Source organism: Antedon bifida, chromosome 4 (assembly GCF_963402885.1).
Source record: "Antedon bifida chromosome 4, ecAntBifi1.1, whole genome shotgun sequence".
In the NCBI taxonomy this organism is placed as follows: domain Eukaryota; kingdom Metazoa; phylum Echinodermata; class Crinoidea; order Comatulida; family Antedonidae; genus Antedon; species Antedon bifida.
This window is the reverse complement of record NC_136229.1, coordinates 25,738,189-25,761,811: the sequence shown is the minus strand read 5'-3', so window position 1 is coordinate 25,761,811 and position 23,623 is coordinate 25,738,189. Positions and strand designations below refer to the sequence as shown.

The window sequence follows — 23,623 nt, the reverse complement described above, 5'->3', positions numbered from 1 at the left end:
CAACATAACGGTAACCTATTAAAGATATTGTCCCCCTAAAAAATTATGTTTTTTTTAATATGCCATTTTAATGTAAAATAATAGATATTCATTTTGACCAAAAACTGGATCGAAGAAACAAATGATTTTTCTAAAAACATGTAATTACCTAAATTGTCTGTCAGACAATGGTTTTTTTTGTTAAAATTAACCGTTTCATTTGTCTTTTTATAATTGAAATAATTATTTGTCTACTATAGTGAATAACTTTATTAAAACTGCAAAATGGCCTATTCAAAATCTGATTTTATTAATCTTTATTTTTCATGTTTTTGGGGGACAATACATCTTTAAAAATGAAATTATACTGAAGAGGGCGCAATCAGTGTCGTAACAGCCGCCAACGAAATCAACCGTCACGATTTTAAAAGCCAAATATAACCATCTAATTCCTGAATAATCAACTTAACCTAATAATCGAAAAAAAAACTTTAAATAATAACCTAACCTCTAAATAAACTCAACATACCCATACAAATTTCGCGCACAACAAAAACCCAATTGGTCTCAAACGATTGATATCCTCCCCAATTTTGTAATAAGTTATACAAAATAGACGGAAATGAACCATAAATCAATACATATACGATTTGTTTAGAGTCAGTTAATACAGCTTCCTAATTGCTGAAGTAAATTGTTTACGTTAATCCAATCGATTAATTTTCAATCATTCGATTATACCTGCTGTAATTATCAACCAATCAATCGAACGACTGTATCGTATCAAAAATAAAATTTAGTCCCTGAATCTCAAATTGTGTGAGCTGGGTTACTTACGAACAGTCCTAACGTTCTCATAACAATGGTCGTATTCTCTATCTATCTGTCTATGCAAAGCCAATCCGGAACTATGTTTTAATTGGTTCATATGACACCCTATACTCAATTGGTTAGGTTAACTATCTCCTACATCATTATCTAGGTATTGCACCAGCTTTCTGTACGTACACACACGCACTAGAGTTAAGCGCGTTATAACTGAGTTAAGCTAAATACAATTACAATCAACGTTACGTACGTTCTCGCATGACCATGTTAACCCCGTATCAGTGAAGCTGTGTTCAAACACACTAGAGTTAAGTGTGATCGGAGTTAAGCTGAACATATTAGAGTTACAACCGACGTGACATATGTGCCCGTGTGATCATGGCAGTTAACTCTATATTATTATCTCGTTTCATTAAAGTTATGTTCAAACATACTAGAGTGTGATCGGAGTTAATCTGATCCGATAGTTAGGCCTACAAGCAACGTAAATGCTCTCTGATCAGTTATCTCCCATATAATACTTCTAAAGTACAGTACCTGAAATATTTCGATTTCTTAGGTAGATCTTATACATCCGGTGCAACAAAGATAGAGCTATGCAGCTCCGGTGACCTTCCCTGGGCAACAACTGTTTTCATACTGTAATATTACTGATTACTTTTGATTATAATAATTATTGTTTTATATAATATTTTGATAGACAAATGTGAATAAATAATATTATAAATTATCTGGATCTTAAAAACCTAAAGAGGATTACCTTATGTTGCCCATGGCCTACACAGTTGTAACTTAAATTTGCCTTTTCTTACATTAGTTATATGGATTTCATTTCCTTTCCTCATTTTGTCATATCCCATTAGATACATTAAAACTAACATTACCACTTTGTCCTTGATCATAAATTCTCTCGATTTGACTAATTTCTTACAAATTATATATGTTTTATACTTAGGAGCTGATCGGCAATTCTCGTAAAAAACGATTTTTTTCAATCCGAGATATAGTTGGGATCAGCTCAAAAACTCTAGGTAATAATCGGTTTTTGAAATGTGTATGATTAAGGTATAATATATTGGGTTTTTATTTACAGAAATATATATAAATTGCACTATTATTAATGCTAACAATAAAACGATAAAATGCAAGAGTTACGGTAGTACGTGTTACGATTCCCACCAACTTTTGTAGCTTTAATAAGTTATTCATTTTCTATACAAAAATAAAATATTGTGAACGCGTTTGTGTGTTGATTTACATCGGTACCGGAAAACCTTTTTCAGGGCGTTATAAACACCGCGACAAACTGAGTGTGAAAGTACCCCACAATAATAATGGATTGATTATTAAACTTCTGTTACATTCAATATGATAATAACATAATTTTAGAATACTTAAAGCGTGGTCCACTTGGACGTAACGCGTAAGAACTCAAATGAATTGACCAATGACAAGCGGCATATTCCACTTGTGATTGGTTAAGTTACTTGCGTTGCGCTTTGTCCTTGCTTTCGTCTTCGTGTAAACATTATTCCTTGCTAGGCCTCGTTCAACACAAACTGAGACTTTTTTATTCGGCATCGTAGCCTACTTTTAAGCATTTCTTACTTCGGTCGCGCCTCGGTTACAAACTACCGTACTTGTAACACTCGACTGAAGTTTAGAATATTCTGCTTGCAAACGACTAGCTTTTATCTCACAACTGACAAGGCCTGTAGAGTAGTTTAATTTGAACACCATTATCAGTAATGTTACAAATAAATTCAAACAAACCTACTTTTTAACGTCACATATGCTCAAGCAATTTCACTAGCGTAGTTCCTTCACAAGTAGCCTTCGATGGTTTTCTGATTTAACCACCTGCGCTCACTCGAATATGCAAATGAGATCAACACTTGTTGCCAAACGTTCAATGATGTGTGGTTTTCTAAAAAAATATATAAAACTTGTTAAAACTACTGCACTGCTTGGAAAAATTGAACTGTGATACCAACCCACCCCTTTCCGAGCCTACGCCGCTGTGTATTAACCTAGAGTGGATATTTTTTAAACATAGGCCTAAAACTATATTGATATTTAATTAGGTTTGTGGGGTTAAATACGTTGCAGAAATGTATGTGAATCAAAACAATTTTAAGACGCACATAATAACATTTATAAATGCTATACCAGATTATAACAAGGCCATAATACATGGCTGCAGTCGCGTGCTCAAGTTAGTGTTTACCGACCGACCAACCGACCGACCGACCGACATAGTGAGCTGTAAAAAAAACTATTAGAATGGAAAAGCCGCTCCAACCCGAAATAATATCTACAGCCTGGCAATAAATTGAGATATATGTGTATCTATTATAAATATACATTTGGTTTCTTTCCGTTCACTGAGATGACAGAATATTCATATTCAGTTTATTGCTGTGATCGCAAGCTTTTAAATTCACTGACCTATACTTTATAATGGATTTGACATTTTATTGAATGGCAGTCTATCGTTGATGTTTAACGAATAATATATCATAACTTTAACATTAGACAATATCTTATTAAAGATCGTATACCATCTTATACGTTTTACCTAGCCGAGTCTATAGTCACGTGATCGGATTTTGTTCAATGCAGACTCCGTGTCTGCAAATTTGAAAAATTAAAGATATATATTTATAGATTTGTAATTAAGGAAATGTTCTTTAGTTTATAGTTTATAATCTTTGTGAAAGCAGTAGGTTTATAAGTCCCAACAAGTACATCTTGAGATCGTTAATAACACTTTGAAGTCAAGTGTAAAATGCATCCAATGTATCGACAACAAGACGCTTCTTGATATCAATAACGTAATACTTTCGACGTGTTCTTATTTTTTATTTGCACTATAAACAAGAATATCTCACTGCCGGACGCACAGGCCCCACCGACCAACATAACCCGAATTTACAAAGCTGGTACTTTTCATATTATTCTAGTATCAATTATGTTTTGAATTAAGAGACCTACCTTACGAACACGATCCCATCATTTTTAATTTGGTCTACGTTAAATGGTTCTCACTATGACGTAACACAATGACGTAGGGTAGGCGCACATTAAGTAATTTGACCAACACCCAACAGTTCAGATAGTCTATTGCTTGTTATTGGTTGGTAAAAAATCCTAATGGGAACGGAGTTTCAATTGTTCACACCAATAAATATGTCGGAATATGTTGGGTTCATTAAACGACCGTTTGCATTAGAAAAATAACATTGAAAACAATATCATTTGTGTCTCATTTTCCACGCTTATTATGCAGAGATATACAAAAAAAACCCACATATATTAGCGACCTGTTTTTGCTCTTGGAAAATAAATACAAGTTTTATAGATTATCCAGTAGGCCTACATTATCCAATTTACAGACCAACAGCATATCAGTGCAAACACAAGGTTCGTTTGAATTAAATGTTCCAGGCCTATTTTACTCTAACCTGACATTTTAACAATCTAGTTTTGGCGGTTTGAAATAGGTCAGTAATGCATTATTGAATAGACTATTGTATTAATACTATTTGAGTTGAATCGCTCAATCAACTATCAGCATGTCACAGTTTCTTAAGTGTGTTACATTTATCTCCTCCAACAGCACTCTGATTGTCATCGTTATTTTGACGTTTTTACCTTAAGATTTTAAATAAGTAATCCATCACTGTAGATGTTAATTAAATTACATTATCACTTACATTTTTATTATATAAAATTATCATCAATTATAATTTAAATATAGGCCTAATCAAATGTAACAACAAAATATACACGGTAAGTCATGTGTAATAACACAGACGGTTATTGCTCTTAAAAACCAGGTACTTTGTCCTCGATGTGCGCATGCGTAAACTGTCATCGCATAATATACATCGTCCAATGTTAACTTTCTGTACCTGTAGCGTTACGTAAACCATCAATCACAGCGGCCGTTTGAATGATCAATCGCGTATCGTGATTGGTCAAATTAGTTGCGGCGTGCTTACGTTCTTGCATTGCGTTCAAGCGGGAACCTGCAAGATTTCATATCTAGACATAAGTAACGCATTTTGACGTTAATTTATGTCCACATACTAACAACTTTAAACATTTCACCAGTATATATTTAATTTTCCTGTTCTGTTTCCTGTCGGTGATCAGTTATCTTGCTGTTGGATATAAACAGAATATTATGACGGAATTCGTATGAATCTTGCACTTTTGCAAGTATAAAATAATTATCACTAAAATACGATTACCATTATTAATCGCTCGAAGGAAGGTATATACTGTACGTAATTTATACAATTTGAAACCGTTCTAATCCATCACTCCCAAGATTTACTGTAGGCGGCTATTACGAATCTTATTATCAGCAGGTGATGGTTTTTGTACGGGGATGTAGGCATCTAGCTTGCGTCCTTACTATTCACAAGTTTCCGCTTCCATTTCCACAATGCTAGCGCCGAACGTCTCCATGGTCGCATTGTTTTGTTCAGAATACATCGTTCATCATATAGAAAGTCGAAATATTTAAATTATTATTATTATTATTATTTTATAATCAATCAAGTTTATCATTTCCAGAGGAGGAATCAATAACTATAAATACATTTAATTTACCATGGTTTTTTTGAACGCAATACATATTGAATTCAAATGATTCCAATTTCAACGTTTACAATTTTTTTTTCTATTAACCCTTGGTGATATATCACTGTACTGTTATTACCTTTGACCATTGACGTTAGCTCTGAAAGTCGACAAATAATACTTCACAAAAACAACCAACACAATGATTAATAAATCGAATATACGTTATAAAGGTTATTTACTTAAGTGCATCATATCTCAGAAAATAGGCTGCAATGAAGAAAACATAAAAGCAATAACTTAGTGAACTGTATTTTCCAAGCACGTAAAGCCAATGATGTTTTCCACAAAGAAGGAAGGAAGTGCAAGCGTGGCACCGAAGATAGAGTATGTGCCTAACCTAACGTGGTAGATTAAATAATTTCGAGACGTAATGGCTATGAGCGCTCACTGGCTAAACCAACTTCCCCTAGCGTGCATTATGAGTGCTAAACCATGGGCATTGTCCACTGAATAATTTGCCTGTTGGGTAGTTAGGACTGGCCAAATAATTGTCATACGTTAGCCCTATTTAGGCCCTACTTGCAGTTTTGGTGCTGGTCGAATTCGAATTAACCTGCCAGGAATCGGGCTGGTTTTCGTTTCAGCTCAATTCTATATACTTTCTAATTGTCTACGCGTTTAGTTATTTGATTTGAAATTTATGCAGATTACTTCCTGATATATCTTATACTTAAATTTATTATATTACATTAGAATTAGAGTTAAGTATAATCTCATTATTCTCCGATATATTTCTGGTAAAATAATTAATTATTTTTTGTTACAAATAATATTATGAATATAATAGTACTCTGAACTGCACAGATGTCACAGTTTCATATTTATGAGATATTTTAAAGACCTACACTTTTGATTAGGACGCGACGCAGAGTAATGCTGTATGAACAATGATGGCATAGCATGGTTCCTGCTGCTGAATTACCTAAATGCAATCCTGTTTTTCATTGAATTTTAATTAACAAGAATGGAAATTGGATCAATCTTTGTAAAATTAATTTTAAACATTATGCCACGAAAGGACGTAAGAACGCCGCAAGTAATTTGACCAATCACGATTCAATGGATCATCCGAACTGTCGCTTGTGATTGGTCAATTCACAAGCGTCGCGCTAGTTGCGTTGCGTCAAGTAAAAACCAAGCTTACGATGCGAGTCAAGGTTGTTTTACATGTCCCTATTGCGAACCAAGCAATACAGTACACTTGCCAATACAGGATAGATTTGGCTATTTCCGTCAAATCCTGTATTGACCCATGGAGGAATAAACTCCTCCAGGATTGTCCAAACTAACCCTATTAATCCTGCCTTTCCTTTTTAACAAGTAAAGGATTCCCTTGAATTAATTATATCTCCAATTCGAGAAAACTGGTTGTACAAAATATTTTCCAAATTGTGTTACAATTAAAGGAAAAAAAACACAAACCAAGAAGATTTATTTAAATAAAGATGTTAACACTGTCATTAGACTGAAAAGAAGAACATAATATTATTATTCATGAGTGTTTTTTCCTGTCGTCAGTAATACGAAAATATTGTTCGTGTTAAATACAAAAAAAAAAGTCAGCACCCCTATTTTTCAAATTGACTAGTCCCGTATTCGTTCTGCCTGGAATTTTGTTAGAATACGTCAGTTGGGCTTAGATGGCAGTCCTAGATCATATGTGTACATCTACACATTAGATATTAGTTATTCGATGAATATTATCTAGTGACATTGAGAAATATTGAAGACGAAACTACAATCGAAAAAAAAATCGTCAGAGATTGCGATGTAATACGTTAATTGGCATTTTGAAGCTGTAAGTTAACTTATTATTATTTTTAAAATATAAGAACATATAATATAATTATTTTTACACGCGTTTCCGATTAATTAAATATCAAACAACTTTTGGAAGTGTATACGTTAGTAGAATTGCCATGGTCAATCAACTATCTTATTACTTCTTTCGCATTTCTTCCTCCGTTTCATTTTTCTTCCAAAGTTTACAAATGTGATTTATGCATATCTGGTCACTCCCAACAAGGGTTCGAGTTATCCATGCAATGTATAGTAAGCGCTGTATTTTCAATTGTAAACTATGCGATTTAATCATACCACCAACCCTTTTCAGGAGAAACCCGTCTAAAAAGACACTTTGTTTGCTCCCAAATTTGTCCGCGAAATTGAAAAGAAGATTGTGGTGGAATTCTGGGGAAGACATGCTATTTATTTATATTTACCGGTATTTATTTATTTATTTATTTGAGAACGCCTACTCGATTTCCGCATTGTCCATTATTCGGTAATACAGCATCCCATATTTATTCCATACGGGTGGCTGTATCATGTGAAACACATGTGACGTTGTATTACCAACGATTCTATATGTTACTGGAGAAATCGAGATACATTACCGAGAATCGGATGAGACGCATGACACAAACAAAGACCGGAAAAAAACATCAACACAAAAATAAATAATTTTAAATTGTTTCAAAATGCGACCACTTTATCCTAATTCTCCTAGCATATCTATAATGTACTATACAAATGCAATAATTTATATAGTATCAAAGGCAAAATCATCTAAGTACAGAATCACATGTGGAGAACATATGATGATTTATCATCATGTGATTATTATTATATTTTCCGAAGATACTGGAAATGCTATATAAGGCACGAAATATATACACTTTCATGGAAAATCGTCTATAAATGTATTTTTCTTATTTCAGTATAATGTTAATGTTATAACTTTGTAGGTATTTTTCAAAATTATCTAAATAAAATAAAATCCTATTAAGTACTGTGAACTGACATACATTTTAGTGACAATTATAATTACAATAGGCCTGTAATGCTAATGTAATGTTTACATAATGTTTATTAAATGAATTAATTAATTTTACAAAGATTGATTCAATTTCCATTCTTGTTAATTAAAATTCAATGAAAACATGATTGCGCTTAGTTAATTCAGCAGCAATGATTTAATGACATTATTATATGAAATTACAAAAATTAGAACTTTTCAGGAATACTATTTACAACAATCAGTTTGTTTGTTTTTATTTTATAACGATATGTTTAATTTCATTTCTTTGTGATAATAAATCCTGGACACAGGACTAGAGTCTAGTTGCGTTCATTTTAATTGTTTATACTAAATTTATAACGCAAGCCTACTTATCTGGCCAAAATCCCAAATGTTAATATATTGTATGAAGTACTGGAAATGCAGTGTAGAAACAAGAACCCACTGATTGGTAAACAAACATGTAAATCTCTAATCCAAGACTACACATTCATTATTTCAGGTGATTTAAGAAAATTCAACCGTAAAATGTCAATAGTTAAACGCGTCGCTATCTAACAAGTCGCATTGAAACCTTAAGCGTGGTTCCCACTAGCGACGCAACGTAACGCAACCTACGCAACGTAAAACAATTTCCATCCAATAATTGTGTTCGCCCCGCCTGCGTGAAATCAAACCTGCGATGTTTGCAGCACCGTTGCGTCGTCGGTTCCCACTTGCCATTACGCAATACAGCACTTTGCGTCAATACGTCGTTGCGTTGCGTTCTAGTGGGAACCACGCTTTACAGATGTCACCGTGGCATTTATTAGATGTTTTCTCCTACAAAGTTTAATGTTTCGACAAAGCATTTTTTCATCATATCAGCGGTCATTCTAATTAGCGATCCATTATACGGTTGCTAATAGTTTTGTTTACAGGCTTTTGTACAGTAACTAAAGTCTCGCTAACGGTTTTATAATGTTTCTAATTGAATTCAAGTCAAAGGATCGCTGTGCTTGTTTAATGTCTTGTAAGCTTTTTGAAACCAATGTTAAAAACATCACGAATATGAATACAAAAGTAAACAAGACGTGAAGAAAAAAAAAAAAATTTATTTTATTTTCTCAACTTCATCGCTTTTTTTACAACGAGAGGGCAATCCACTGTTTTTACAAAGCTTTGTTTCCACTACGTAAGGACGTCGTAGTTGAGCCGCAACAAAAGTGAATTTACCAATCACAAGTGAGAGTTCGATTAATCCATCGCTTTTGATTGGCCAACTCGCTTGCGTGCGTACTTCCTTGCGTTGCGTCCTAGTGGGAACAAAGCTTTACAGATTCAGAACTGAATCCTATGTTTAATAATAGCATACAAAATTTGAAATAATAATGCGCTAATGTGATGAGTTTATGCAACGTTGATTAATAGGCCTATATGATAGTGAAGTCCAACTTGTACAAAATATATACAGTGAACACTGTACACGTTAATCCCGTCAACTTGAATCATTGTTTCCATGTGATGCAACATTCATCTTGAGAGCATTTGGTTTTACGATTTTTTTTAAAACTACATATAAATTTTTTTTAAATTTTTAGTTCAGAAGCAATAGACTTTAGACAGTTAGCTATACTTTTCCTTATAGCCTCTATATAGCATATTATGTGTATCGTTTAGAAGGCCTGTAAGTTCACTTATTTATCCCATTTAGGCCTATTTATTTTTATTTACTTATTATTTTATTTTGATCGAACTCTGCTCTTTTGGTCTTCCATTCGTTCACTTTAACCTTTTATTGATATTGAAACTATTAATATTATTTGTGTTCGATAAATAAAGGAAATTAAATAAACAACTATAATTGTATGTTATTTTATTATTAGGTCATAGAATTCACATCAGAGATGGTTGCGGTGACAGAGGAAACATTTTTTGTGACTGTTGATACCATTGATACCAATGTAAGCTACAACAACAACAACGACAACGGCGACAACAAACCGTTAGAAGCTATAAACTGGGATCGCTTTTTTTGTATGTTCCGTCATTATAGCTTCAATGATACAGGTAGGTAGGTATAGCAGCATAGCGTTCAAAAGGCCAATTATCATCAACACGTATGGGGTAAAACATGCTATCTTCCGACCAATGCGTTATTGGTAAACAACTACGCATTCGTTTGTCTCCCAATATGTTACGACACGTTGCGATACACCTTTTTGTAGATATGTACATGCCTGCGGCATATAATTATGATTTCCTTCCCGAGAATATTGGATTCTCAGGTTCGTTACCATGAACCTCGTTTTCCTGTTACCACATAAACTCGACCACTTCACAGGACAGACAAACGGTACCGTGTACACGCAACAATCCAGTCTAGGTTCTAGACTGTGTTTCAACATACTAGTAAAAATATGACTATGGCACATATGGCGTTTCATAGTATAACTCTTGAGCACGAACACAGTTTCCAGACAAAATCGAAACGCCGACTGGTTGACTAACATACGATATACACATTAATGTACCATGAACCTAATTCATAGGTCCATGAAAAATGCATTAATTTAGCTTTACATCCAAGTGATGGATTATACGAACTGTCGCTTGTCTTTGGTCATTTTACTTTCGTTGCGCTTACGTTTTTGCGTTTCGTCGTAATAATTGTGGACCAAGCTTTATGATCCGCTGAATCGCAGAATAGGTTATTATTATATATTTTTTTAAATAGGCCTATCACCTGGATTATATAGTTTTCTGGTCCTCTTTCTGTTAACCATGCATTTGTCAAGCCGATGCATTCGTTCCCTCACTTGATTTGACATAAATTAATGATTAAAAAAACAATGTATCGCTATAACGAGACAGCAAGCTTAATGTGGAACAATATATTGTAAAGTAATATGCATTAAAGACAATCTTTTTGAAAAGTGATCTTAGATGAGGAATTAAAGTCCACGGTGTACAATTACAATCCTCCGATTTTCATATATTTGTGAACCATTCTTTCAGCGTTAAGTTTAAAAAATATATAATCGAATAATTACAATACGGAGTTGTATCTAGATGACTGTCAATAGACAGTTAAGATATACCTAGTGACAGCCGCAGAATCGGGTGGTGAATGATTTTGCTTAAACTGCAACAGGCATTCTTTGTTTAATAACAGTTGGTAGACAGATTACCCGTTGTGGGAATCTTTTGTACATCGTACCACAACGTGTAAAATCTACTAACTATAACATTGTGACATTATAGGCAGAGGTTGTATCCTCCATGGGTTTGACGACATAGTAGGTACTGTTACGTACACTATTTCTGGTCGAATGACTAAAAACAATCGTGACTGATGTAGTGAATGTTAAGCCTAATTTCAGTACAATCAAAATCAAAGTGTTTTTAAATTGTTCCGCGTTGTAATGTATATTTTGTATAGGGTATGCGTCAGTTATTTTAAATGACCTGAAAAAGCTGTACCGTGTTTTTATACGTTTAAATTGAAAACTGAACAATATCCTCATTCGGAATCTAAGCACGTCGGCTTTGTGCCGACAACTGAATGAGTTACACGATTAAGTCTAACTGTTTTATGTATAAAATGAATTTACACAGCACGTATTCTATTAAAATCAAATAAGAAAACATAACTAGTATGCCCATAAATTATAATAATACTCCAAAATAAGCTCAGTTTAAAAGATAAAAACAGTTTGCTTTCTAGATAAGCTATATTTTAAGTCTGAATATTGACATTTTTTTAGATCATCAGCAATAATTTCTAATACTATGCAATATTAAAAGAGGAAAATATTTTCATGAGTTTAAAAATTGAATGTTCTATTTAATAAGCAAAGGCGAGTTGGATAGGATCGATAATCTTTTTTAAAGATAAAAAAATTAATAAAATAACGGGCGGCGGAGAACGCAAGAACTAGCCGTCGCTTTTCATTGGTTAACTTAAGTTTGTTTACAGTTGGACAAAAACGCAAAGACGTATGTCAATGCAACTTTTGACCAATCACTAACGAACTATGATATTCGAAATCTGTTCATTGAAACGGACATCTTGGCGTTACGTCCTAGCGGAAACTTCGCTTTACGTTCGTTGCCGCACAGCCGATTCTCGGTACTGTATCTATTTCCGAAGTTAATTAAGAAATAGTTAGTATGTCGAGATACAGCACTGGGAATCACTTATAGCAGCTAATTAAGAATAAAAAACAACACTTTAGAAGAAAAATATATTTTATTCGAGGGTGACGTTTATTAGGGGAAGTGTTAATTTTTTTGGGTGTACTAATTATGGTAACATGTATAATCATATCATAAGATATGAAAAATACAACATAATTAATATCGAGAAGTGATAAAATACAGTAAAAAATTATGTTCTATGGGTGGGGGCGTTTACATACTGTATCTTTGTTTCTGTAGGAGGTCTATATTGTGGAGCTGACTGGGATGACGTCAGGTGCTGGCCACCAACAAAAGCTGGACATATAGCTAATGAAAGTTGTCCTTACTGGGAAAATCACAATTCAACCGTCGGTAAGTACAACTTAGACACTCGACTCTTAAGCTCTGTCTACACTATCAAACTTTATGTGACAACAAAATGTAATGTGATGTGCCCATATATGGACACGATAGACACTAAGATTTGGGAACTTTATGTGACAAAATGTAATGTGATGTGCCCATATATGGACACGATAGACACTAAGATTTGGGAACTTTATGTGACAAAATGTAATGTGATGTGCCCATATATGGACACGATAGACACTAAGATTTGGGAACTTTATGTGACAAAATGTAATGTGATGTGCACATATGACACGACGGACACTAAGATTTGGGAACATCACAATTTTTTGTCAAACTAGTTTGATAGTGTAGACATAAAGTCTTAGATTAATGTGCTCCACATACAATTATACTCTTTTGGCTAATGACTTTTCGGATATACTTTATTACTCTTTCTTCAGAAATTGTAAAATAAGATTTATACTTATATTATTATAAGAAGTTGGAAGAGAGAATAAATCCCACTTTTGTTTTTTTGAAAAGCTGTGAAATGATCAAATGCGCGTTCTTGCGTTTACTCTTTTGTTGTGAATTACTACAGCCTCTCTCACATTTTATTTAAAAAATGCATGTTGATTCTAAAATATATATTCAGTCTGTCTGTTAGATTAATAATACAAATCTGTTTTTCATGTGTACAGTAATACCATAACAATATGTATCCAATGTGTGTACGTATGGCTAGCCGGCCGCGACGTCTCAGGCAGAAATCATGAATAATACGAATTGTTGTCTTATATTAAAGATAGCCTAAATATTTAAAAGTTCCACTGTTCACAGCCGATTAAATATTGTTCTTAAGCTCTGTCTACACTATCAAACTAGTTTGAAAACAAAAATTAATGAGCCCAAATATGGTAGAGATGACTTCATCGTGTTCATATGGGAACATCACATTTTTTTGTCACATACAGTTTGATAGTTTAGACAGAGCTTAAAACACGAATTTACAGTCGACTTTTCAAGCCACCTACTTATTTTAATTACATTCGATTGATCCTACTTGATTTAAATTCAACTGTGAAAAAATAACAAAATAATGCAATTATACTGTAAGGCACGTTTAAAAAATAGTCAAATTGGTTTTATTTTAACATAATCCTATATATATATAAAATGATAATAATATTATTTGTAACTGAAACTATAGTTGTATTGCAACAAAATTTACATTTTTCTAAGGGAATACGGGCTATTTTAAAGTTCGGGGTTTAGTTTCTATTCCATATAATGTTAATAGGTCATTCAAATTTTTCCTTTATATTTGTTAAGCTCTGTCAAACTTTATGTGACAACGAAATGTGATATCCATATATGGACATGGTGATGTCATATCACTACTATATTTGGGCACAATACACTTTTTTGTTTGTTTTTTGTTTTAGTCAGAGCTTTTAGGTTAAACGTTTCCTATTGCTGAACTATTTTCAATCCTGCTAATCATTTGCCTTATTTATCTTTTAATCACGGATGAGTTGTAAAAATGTCATTATCAACATTTTTACAACTCACGTATGAGTTGTAAAAATGTTGATAACAATTAACAATACTTCATGAAAAACAGAGCAATATACACATTGATTAATCTATGCACTGATAGGTAATGACAATCGTTATTTCTTATCACCCGCATTAACCCGTGGAACCTCTAATTGCTCAATTATCTGTGTAAGTGTACTGTATTTTATATGTTATACATTAAAGTCATAACATCGAGTTATCGAATTATTATGCCAAGCGATCCATTTGCCTGTTTATCATAATAATATGTAAAATAGATTTTACATTTCAGAATATTTAAGTTTATCCTTGCTTCTTTACATATCTTCTCATTTGAAAGACGAAAATCAGTAAACATAACGTAAATAGATACAGTATTTTAAGTTGCTGTCAGCGTTACATTCGTCACTTACGTGCAACTTGTAATTAACACACACCGGATAAGTTACACGCAGGTGTGTTTAAATAACTTTGGAATTGCGTCATCGTATACTTCTTTAGTTACTGTAAATGATAGTGTCGTTGATTTCCATTTAAAAACTTCCCACGGGCAGTGGAAACGAACAATATTTCACTATACACTCATTAATAATTTATCAACGGTATTTTGCATATTTAGATATTGTACGTGCGTACCGGATATGTAAGGAAGATGGTATGTGGGAGAATTTTTCGGATTATAACCATTGTCTGAATTATTCGATAGCTGCGCCAACATTTCCAGTGGTAAGAGCTATTGTTTATAAAGGCCATAGGCCTAATCAAAATAAATAGCAATGAATATTTGACTTTATTTACTATATGAATTAATAATGCCTTCTATAATTTTTCCGTTTGTGCAGTTTTCATTTATTTCCGTTTCATATTACGTAACCTATTGATTGACACGTCATAATGCTGTATTTGGCTACCACATATTGATATGAACACACATCATATTTTATATAGTAATACGTTTTTAAAATGACCTCCACAAACCGCTCGAGCGCGCTCCCCGAACAAGTCCTTCTATAGAGTAATATATAAAACATTCTTATTTTTGCGCAATTGAACGAAATTTACTGTTAATTCTGAAAAACACTTAATAATTTGTCCGTTTTGTCACGTTTAAAGTGTTTTATACGTGTAAAACTAATGTTCATCGGATCAATTTTTAATACCGTTAACATGTGTGTTGTTCTTTTTGTCACACTCAAAGACAATTTTAGAGAGACATTTAAGAAACATTAGGCCTAGAATACAGTATATGTTTTATTCACCAATAATGTTATGATAAATCAATTTTCGTCACATATAAGTGGACAGATTGCTTCGGTACGGTACACAGTTTATACATTCACATGCATTTAAAATTACTTTAGAGTACTTCCGAATATGCAAATGTTTGCGCAAAGTATATGCATAAACCGCGCCGCGTAATTTTAATTGGCGACTCTTCATTTCCACTACACGTCTGTCGACTACGCAGCTGTCGAGTCGAAAAGTCATTGTGCACATACACAGAAACCAATTATTATGCGCAGAATGACTTACGCAATTACGTACCGTAAATGTGAAATATTACTATAATATAGGGTAAACATGTGTAAAAGTTAGTAATGGTAAATATGAAATTAGAACATCGTCCTTCAAATAAGACGTGGTGTTTACGCTGTACACCATCTTGAATCGTCTTACTCATCATTGGTCTATTATTATATTGAGTGGGATAGATTATCTAAAATGATCTAACACTAGTGAATTCTGACGTTTTATTATCTGCTGTTAATCTTCCAAGTAGAATTGATATTTATTACGATGCCTTATAATGGATACAAAATACTTATTCAACGCCGGGGGATCTATAGCATTTATTATCTATGTATATTTTTTAGGTATTATTCAGTTTTATTGTAAAACGACGTCAATTTATCATACATTTTATCACGTGATCCGTTTAGTATTCATCTTCGAGAAAATAAACATTCTTTTTATAGGCAAAACTGTGACGTCATGTATTTATACCGATGAACTACATGGCTTACTAGTGTGACAATATAATAATGTTGTCTGAACTACAAGTAGTTTTTTAACAATAAAGTAATCATCCAAACTTTTCTAACACAAGATAAACCGATTATATACATCAAGATGAATTATTACCATATATCGGTATAAGTATGCAGAGCTTAGTAAAAAAAGAGAAACAATAAATAACGCAGAAATCGGTATGATGAAGAAAAACAATGTGCGACGCGCGCGTGCAAATATCGGTAAATAATGGGATTTTTTATGTGCGCGTTATAGTGACGTCATTATAATCATGCTATTTTAAAATAATCACATTTCCAGTTATCATAAACAATAAACAAAAATCTTTGAAAAAAATTGCTTGTTTTTAAATGTCATATTATTTGTTTCTTTAAAAATAACACGCTAGGTAACAACATCAGGTAAAATGTCAAATCGACAAAATGTAATTATTATTTTTCAATCTTAATAGAAACATGTTTATCATACGTGCCACGCACGTCGCGGATACTAAGCCGTTGAATGATGATTTAGATTGCTGGTTAAACACATTATCAGGTGGTTTGTATGTTAGAGTATGTTTTACTGAGATGCGTTTTGTCTAACGTTTACCCTGAATAATGATGCACGGATGTAATAAATATAGCATCTACAGTGGTACATTCGTTAGCCCCAGGTAATCGGCTATTGATTATTCTGCACTTGAACTTTAATGCATGTCTAAACGTTGCTTTATACAGGCTAAAGTAGACCTATAATTTAGTTGAAAATAAAACGCTAAAGAAAATGAGCCATAGCCGTTGTCTTTAATGAAGAAATTATTTAATTTGGATACTTTGATTTGACACATCAAAATAGTCAAGGGTTCATGCAGCAGTACGTATTGTACATAATAAGCTATCATCAACCAAATGTTGTGGCATTTTAAACATTACCAGTATAAGATAATTACATGATGGACTTATGCATTACGGTACATATCGGTCCTCGAAATTCACTCCTAAAAATATGTGACTTGATTGTCCTGTTTGATAATCTTTTTAACAAAGCAGCACACAGATATTTTGTACCGTTACATTATCTGTTTGTCCAGTTGTTTGTATATAGACACCCAACGTCACACTAACGATTTTTGTTTGGGAAAACTACAGCGACACATGCGATAATATTTCTATCGCACTATTGACGCCGGTAATGACTGGGTAAATCGCTATACCGGGAATCCGAATACCGTACCAAATTACTCCTGTTAAATGTGTATGCTATATTTCCAGAGAGAGAAACCACTAGATAACAACTAAACGTTTTTGAAACACGGACAAGCACGTTCGATGTAATGCAACACAATATTCACTAATGCATTTTCTTATCGCAGAACACTTCTTTAACGATGCACTTATCTAACCATTTTAGCTATTTGATATTCATAAAATAATTCAAACACGAATCAAATAACCTTATTGCATTTACGTAATAATGGGTTACGACACGCTCTGCGGTACTTTACATCGTAATAATAGTCATCAATCAGAGGTGTAACGTAGAAAAGCCATGGTTGTTTCTATTATGATTGTAACGCGTGTAAGTATAACCAACATGTAACCATAATTATCCGGTAAAATTCGAAATGTGGAAACGGGTTTGACCGATTCCGCTCGAGTTCAATATTGCATTAAAAGTAGACAATTATATAATGTATGCGATAATTTGAAAAGAAAGACAACTAATGTTGCGTCGTGTAATTAAACGCTTTGTGTTTTCCTCCATGGTGTTACCGTAATGAATGATCATGCACCCTTGATTGAACACACCACCCTCAACATTCAGATCCGTGCGTTTAAAAGGTATTTAATTGTTCGGTTTCTGTGCGCATGCGTTAACCTTCCTTCGTAGCTGATACTGACGAATTACGACCGGTATTTCTCATCTAACGACGAGTTTGAGAACAACGAAATGTACTTAGCTCTGTATCCTCCACAACATTTCGTAAATGAAACGGAACATTGGTGTTTCAACAAACATTAATCATTCAGCGCAAACATAGCTTACAATGGAAATTGCGCATGACACAAACAGTACACTCAAACTCCTACCGATATTATCATCATGGTGGTTTTTATTTAGTTTCAGTCATAATTTTCATACACAGAAATCGAAGCGCCAACCACATACATATTCCTCTTTACAAAAATACTTCTTTTAAACATAATGTTCAGTCTTATTCAATTTAGTGTTCTGCCTTCAGATCTGTCTTTTTTTTTAAACTAATGCACGTATCAAATAAAACATTAACTATTACAATTCCTTTTTTATGCTTCAGAGTTACCAACCTGCTCGTATTCTGTCAATAATATATATGTCGTTCTGCTGTATATCTCTGTTCCTGCTCGTCATTTCGCTTTTCATCTTTTACTATTTCAAGTAAGTATTTACGAATTTAACATAATTCAAAATCACCTTCGCACCAAGTCAAAGTACATGTTATTCGGTAGTTCGACAAAATCAGTGTTACTTAATAATACCACATTGAGTTATAACTATTTTAAAAAAAGTATTAATTTACATAAAATGGCCACATACGTAGACTAGACTTGCACTTTTTAACATGCTTCTTTCTTAAGGATTACGTCATTATCAGTGCAACCAACTCTCTCCCATTTCCATGTGAAATAGCACAATAAAGTAACCCCTTACTTGTCTGTTACTAGTCGTTTTAAAGTGCACACAATCATTCTGTGTACAAGCGGTTTATAGTCTTAATTCGGTAAATTGTAGCTACCACCAGAATCATTATTATGGTGATACGGTTCCACCATTTAAAAACCGATTTTAACCGCTCGGCCACACACTTAAGTATATGTTTTAAATATTTTTTCTGGGCTTGGTTTTAATCTAGCTTTAATCTGGAAGATTCATTTAAATCCGGCAGAAGATCGATCTCCTTTAATTACAAACGCTATAGATCATTCAATTTGTCTATAAATAGGCGACGGATATTCGGAAATATCCTTTTGATTGGTCAAATTACTTGCGTTGCGCGTATATTTCCGTTGCGTCATCGGAGTGGGATCCAAGTCTAAGAGTACGAATTCTGCATGTTAAATTCCAAACTAAACCCGTCTTGAGTTTATAAATAATTGTTTGTTTTCATTGTTTTAATCATTATGATTAACGCTTCATAACTTCATAGTACTATTGGGGCCAGCGATCGCTCACTCGTACACACATAATGACAGGCACAACTTACTGCTGCAGTTCACACAGCTGACCTGCTTGTTTAAAGCCAAATCAGTGACGTCGACTAGTGCGAGTACATTACATTTATACAATAGTATACTGCTTTGTATCTGGCATAAATACAGTTAACAATATTATACAGGTTTAGTTTTACTTACTGTACCACACAATCTCATCTCAGCCTCCGTTAACACGTCCATACAAGAATCAACGAAGACAAACTATCTGTTTAAAACATCTTTATTCTGGGAAGCCACACACGTCAACTACCACAACTAACACTTGCGCAAACTCATTTGCATAACAACACACGGCATACCAAACCGTGTCGTACATTACAACTACGATATAAATTATCTTCTGAACACGTAACGACGAGAATTATCAATTCATATCGGCATTTAGGTTTCATTGTAAATTGTAGATCTGCTGCATAGAATATTATTGCATGCAAGAAGAATGCGTCAACCGTGAAAGCAATTTGCATACAAGTGTACTATTTACAGCAAAACCAATAAATGACACTCACTTTCTCACACTTGTTACGGTGTTGCTATCCTCCTCATAACATCAGTACCCTCATAACCACGTAATACTAGTAACGCTATCTATCACCTTCGTCTTTCATATTGTAGGCATTATTTTTGTTTAATTTCTACATAATTAACGACCTCCAAAAATAATCATCATTAACAACATTGTTAACAGCAAAATCATCACTAACGCCATTCCCGCCATTATCATACCTAGTTTTATAGAATAATTTTATCTACCAAAATTATCGACATCATTAGCATAATCCTCATTAGTATATCCATCCGTACTCGTTTATCACACTCCTCACCATTATTAAAGCCACTCACTATAATTATTTATCTACATCATTTCGATCAGTCTATAGTTGAAATACGCGCAGAATCTCATGGGATCAGACGAGCTTCTGTAAAGCCCCGATTTGATTATTTTTTTTATTATTATGTAATAAAACAATCATAATGTATACAATCCTGAAACCATAAGCAATGCTTGATTTGTGTAGTTTGAGTAGCAATCATTACACATAAGTAATCGGACATAATACAAATGAAGTAAATTACTAAGCAACATATATCCGTTATTCCAATGTAGACGATAACGATAATTACGCGATTAGACGGAGTCGGAGCTATTTTTAAACAATTCTTTGCAGATAGAACTTCTATTTGTTTGAACCGATTTTAAGTCCTTAAATCACATTGCTTTGCGACAATAATTCCACTGTGGATATATAGATAATAATGAAACATACATTTCTCATTTTTTATTTTTCTATTACAAATTATCATCTTAAGCATTTGTGATATATTGTTGACTACATGTACACACTGAGCATATATACTCTTTATATTTCTCTTATGCTTGAAAAAAAATATTTTGAATATTGAAAGATGCTTCTTTTGTTCTCTCTATTTATAGACCGCTTAATTAAACAATGGATAATAACAATCAATACATAAGCTAGTATGCTATGATATGCTTTTGGAAATGTAATAATAATGTTTTTAATACCTCGTACCCAGACGCTCGGTAATATCTAATATCATCTAATGGTATCGCATAACAGACTTTCTGCTTAAATGCAATATGAATAATAAAACGTTATAACCATATTCAGTTATCAAAAATAACATATACTTATTGTGTCGATAGTCGTCGGATGCACCTAAAATAAATAAAAATGACAACGAATGAAGAAACACAAACTAATGATTACAATAAATTAACATGAAGTAACTGTTTTTACTAGGTTCCTTATATAGAGGCAAGGAAATTAGCCCACGGTACCAATTAAGTGCAAGAATCGAAGTTAAGCGACCATCAGTCCAGTCGAACTAGTCACTGGAAATATCATAAACAACCTCCGAACTCAAATTATCTAGGCTACTAGTCCTAAACCTGGAGTTTTCATCCGACAAACCGATTTACGGAAAAACGAAATCTAACCGTCGATCGATAATATTGAGCTATTGCATCGGGACGGTAGATGTTGTTGCAATGCGAAGGAACCGAGCTTTTGGTTACCGTTATGACGCAACGCTGAAATGTAAGCAATTCGACCAATCACAAACGGTGAATTATCCGAACTGTCGCTTGCCATTGGTCAATTCGCTTGCGTTGTGCCTTCGTTGCGTCCAAGTTGCTTTAAATATGCGTGCTATTAACTCCATAGGCGTGTGCATTTTTTATGTGATTGTTTCTATTCGAGGATTTTTCTTTAGTAAGTTCAACAACGGCGTAACTCCAAGATAAATTTGATTAAATTTAAATATATTTTACAACTTCATTTAGAAATATGAAATATATGTTTACGCTACACGCAATTTCCTCCCTGTTTTGATTCGTATAAGCTTGAAATATCACAGCAATCAAGAAAAAAGCTCTAATGCTCATTACTGTGTTCATCAGAGCACAACTTATTGCAGCATAGGTGTAATTTATGTCCTGCTTGACGTGCAACTATTACTGAATGATCGCGTCGGACTGGGCAGCAAAAGTGTCAACATCTATATACTAGGATTTTCATGACGCGATTACAAAGATATCACGGTATTCATTACATATAACAGAATTAAAACTTCATACTGTACCTTATTATTGAAAATGATTTATAGTAATAATAGGCCTACCGAATATCTCACTTAAATGTGTTTTTCCTTAACAATAAGCATTTCACTGAAGTCAATATATTTCATGTATTGTATTTACTGAGAGAACATTACAAAAAATACATACATGTCTATTGTGTGAAAAGTGAATACGCCCACAGATATAACTGCAAACACATAACAGTGAATTTAGAGCAAAGGCTAATAAGTATTTGTTTTTGCGGGTGGGCCATTTCAAAACTATAACAAAGTCAAAGAAAATTTAGATTGTGGACCGTTGTGGCCTCTTCTCGGAACAGAAATACATCTCGTAGCAACTATAAGGTTGTACGTACAATGCAGTGTCATATATGCATCGCATGGCGCCTGTATCATGGGCTATAAGCCTAAACACTTAACATATTATGATACATGACACTGTATAATAAAAAGAAACAAAGTCTGGAAATACGCCTGCTGATTGAATGAATTATTCAGAATGAATTGATACAAATTATGGCATAATTAAGTTGGATGTAGTACCCAAACTCTTTTAAAATGATACCGCTGATTTAGCTAGCACAGAAGCGCGTAGCTATTGAGTAAACATGTGACTTTGTATCATGAAATGTGTTATAGTACTTGGAATTATAGTTAAAGAGGTCCCTCCCCCACCCCCATTATTAGTTTCCAAATACCTTCTATACAATTTTGCTATGGTTATGTTTTTTAGGTCTCTCCAGTGCACTCGCGTGGCAATCCACAAGAACCTGTTCGTCTCGTTTGCATTGAAGTACATCGTCTTTATTTTAGTATTTTATTCTACGGCAAATGACGACTACTTTGACTACACTGGAACACCACCATCTCCGTCAATCCTTCAAACCGTAAGTATAACTAGAATTATTTGGCTAAAAAACTGATAGAGGGCGTGCTATTCACTATTTTGGCCATATTGAAGATACAGATAACTCGAGATTTTAATAATGCTTTTTTGACATATCCTGAAAATCAATTGACATTGTCTGTTAGTATAGCTATTTCCTATCTTTTGTGGGTTCATTACTCAATTTAATTTAGCTTACTTTTATTTGTATCTACATTGAGTATCATGGACGTATCGTTAAACAAACGCAATGCGCAAGTAAAATTTAGTACCATAACTGCTTTGCAATCCTTTTAAATGCGTAGAAAGCATTTATATTGCTAAGTTTTATTAGTAGTGAATCAAGTAGGCCTATTATGTATTGTTTTGTACCCGCTCGAATGATGTACATGGGATTGACGTGGAGCGATAGTGTCGTAGAATAGATATCCTGCGCGGCGTGGAAATCACCATTAATATCAAATTGTTTCTCCATTTTGACGCTTGGAATTGTATTTTACGAGATGACTGTAGTTGACTCTGTTGAAGCCTACA

At 33.5% G+C, this 23,623-nt stretch overlaps 1 protein-coding gene across 1 annotated transcript in view; it reads left to right on the top strand.

Moving 5' to 3' along the window:
• Positions 1-23,623, top strand: part of LOC144840699 (calcitonin receptor-like) — a 62,782-nt gene that overhangs the window by 26,671 nt on the left and 12,488 nt on the right. Inside the window, exons 2-6 of the mRNA XM_078696664.1 lie at positions 10,126-10,309; positions 12,680-12,793; positions 14,952-15,058; positions 18,663-18,763; positions 22,937-23,090. Coding sequence (XP_078552790.1) covers positions 10,126-10,309; positions 12,680-12,793; positions 14,952-15,058; positions 18,663-18,763; positions 22,937-23,090 — 660 coding nt within the window. The remainder of the gene's footprint in view (positions 1-10,125; positions 10,310-12,679; positions 12,794-14,951; positions 15,059-18,662; positions 18,764-22,936; positions 23,091-23,623) is intronic.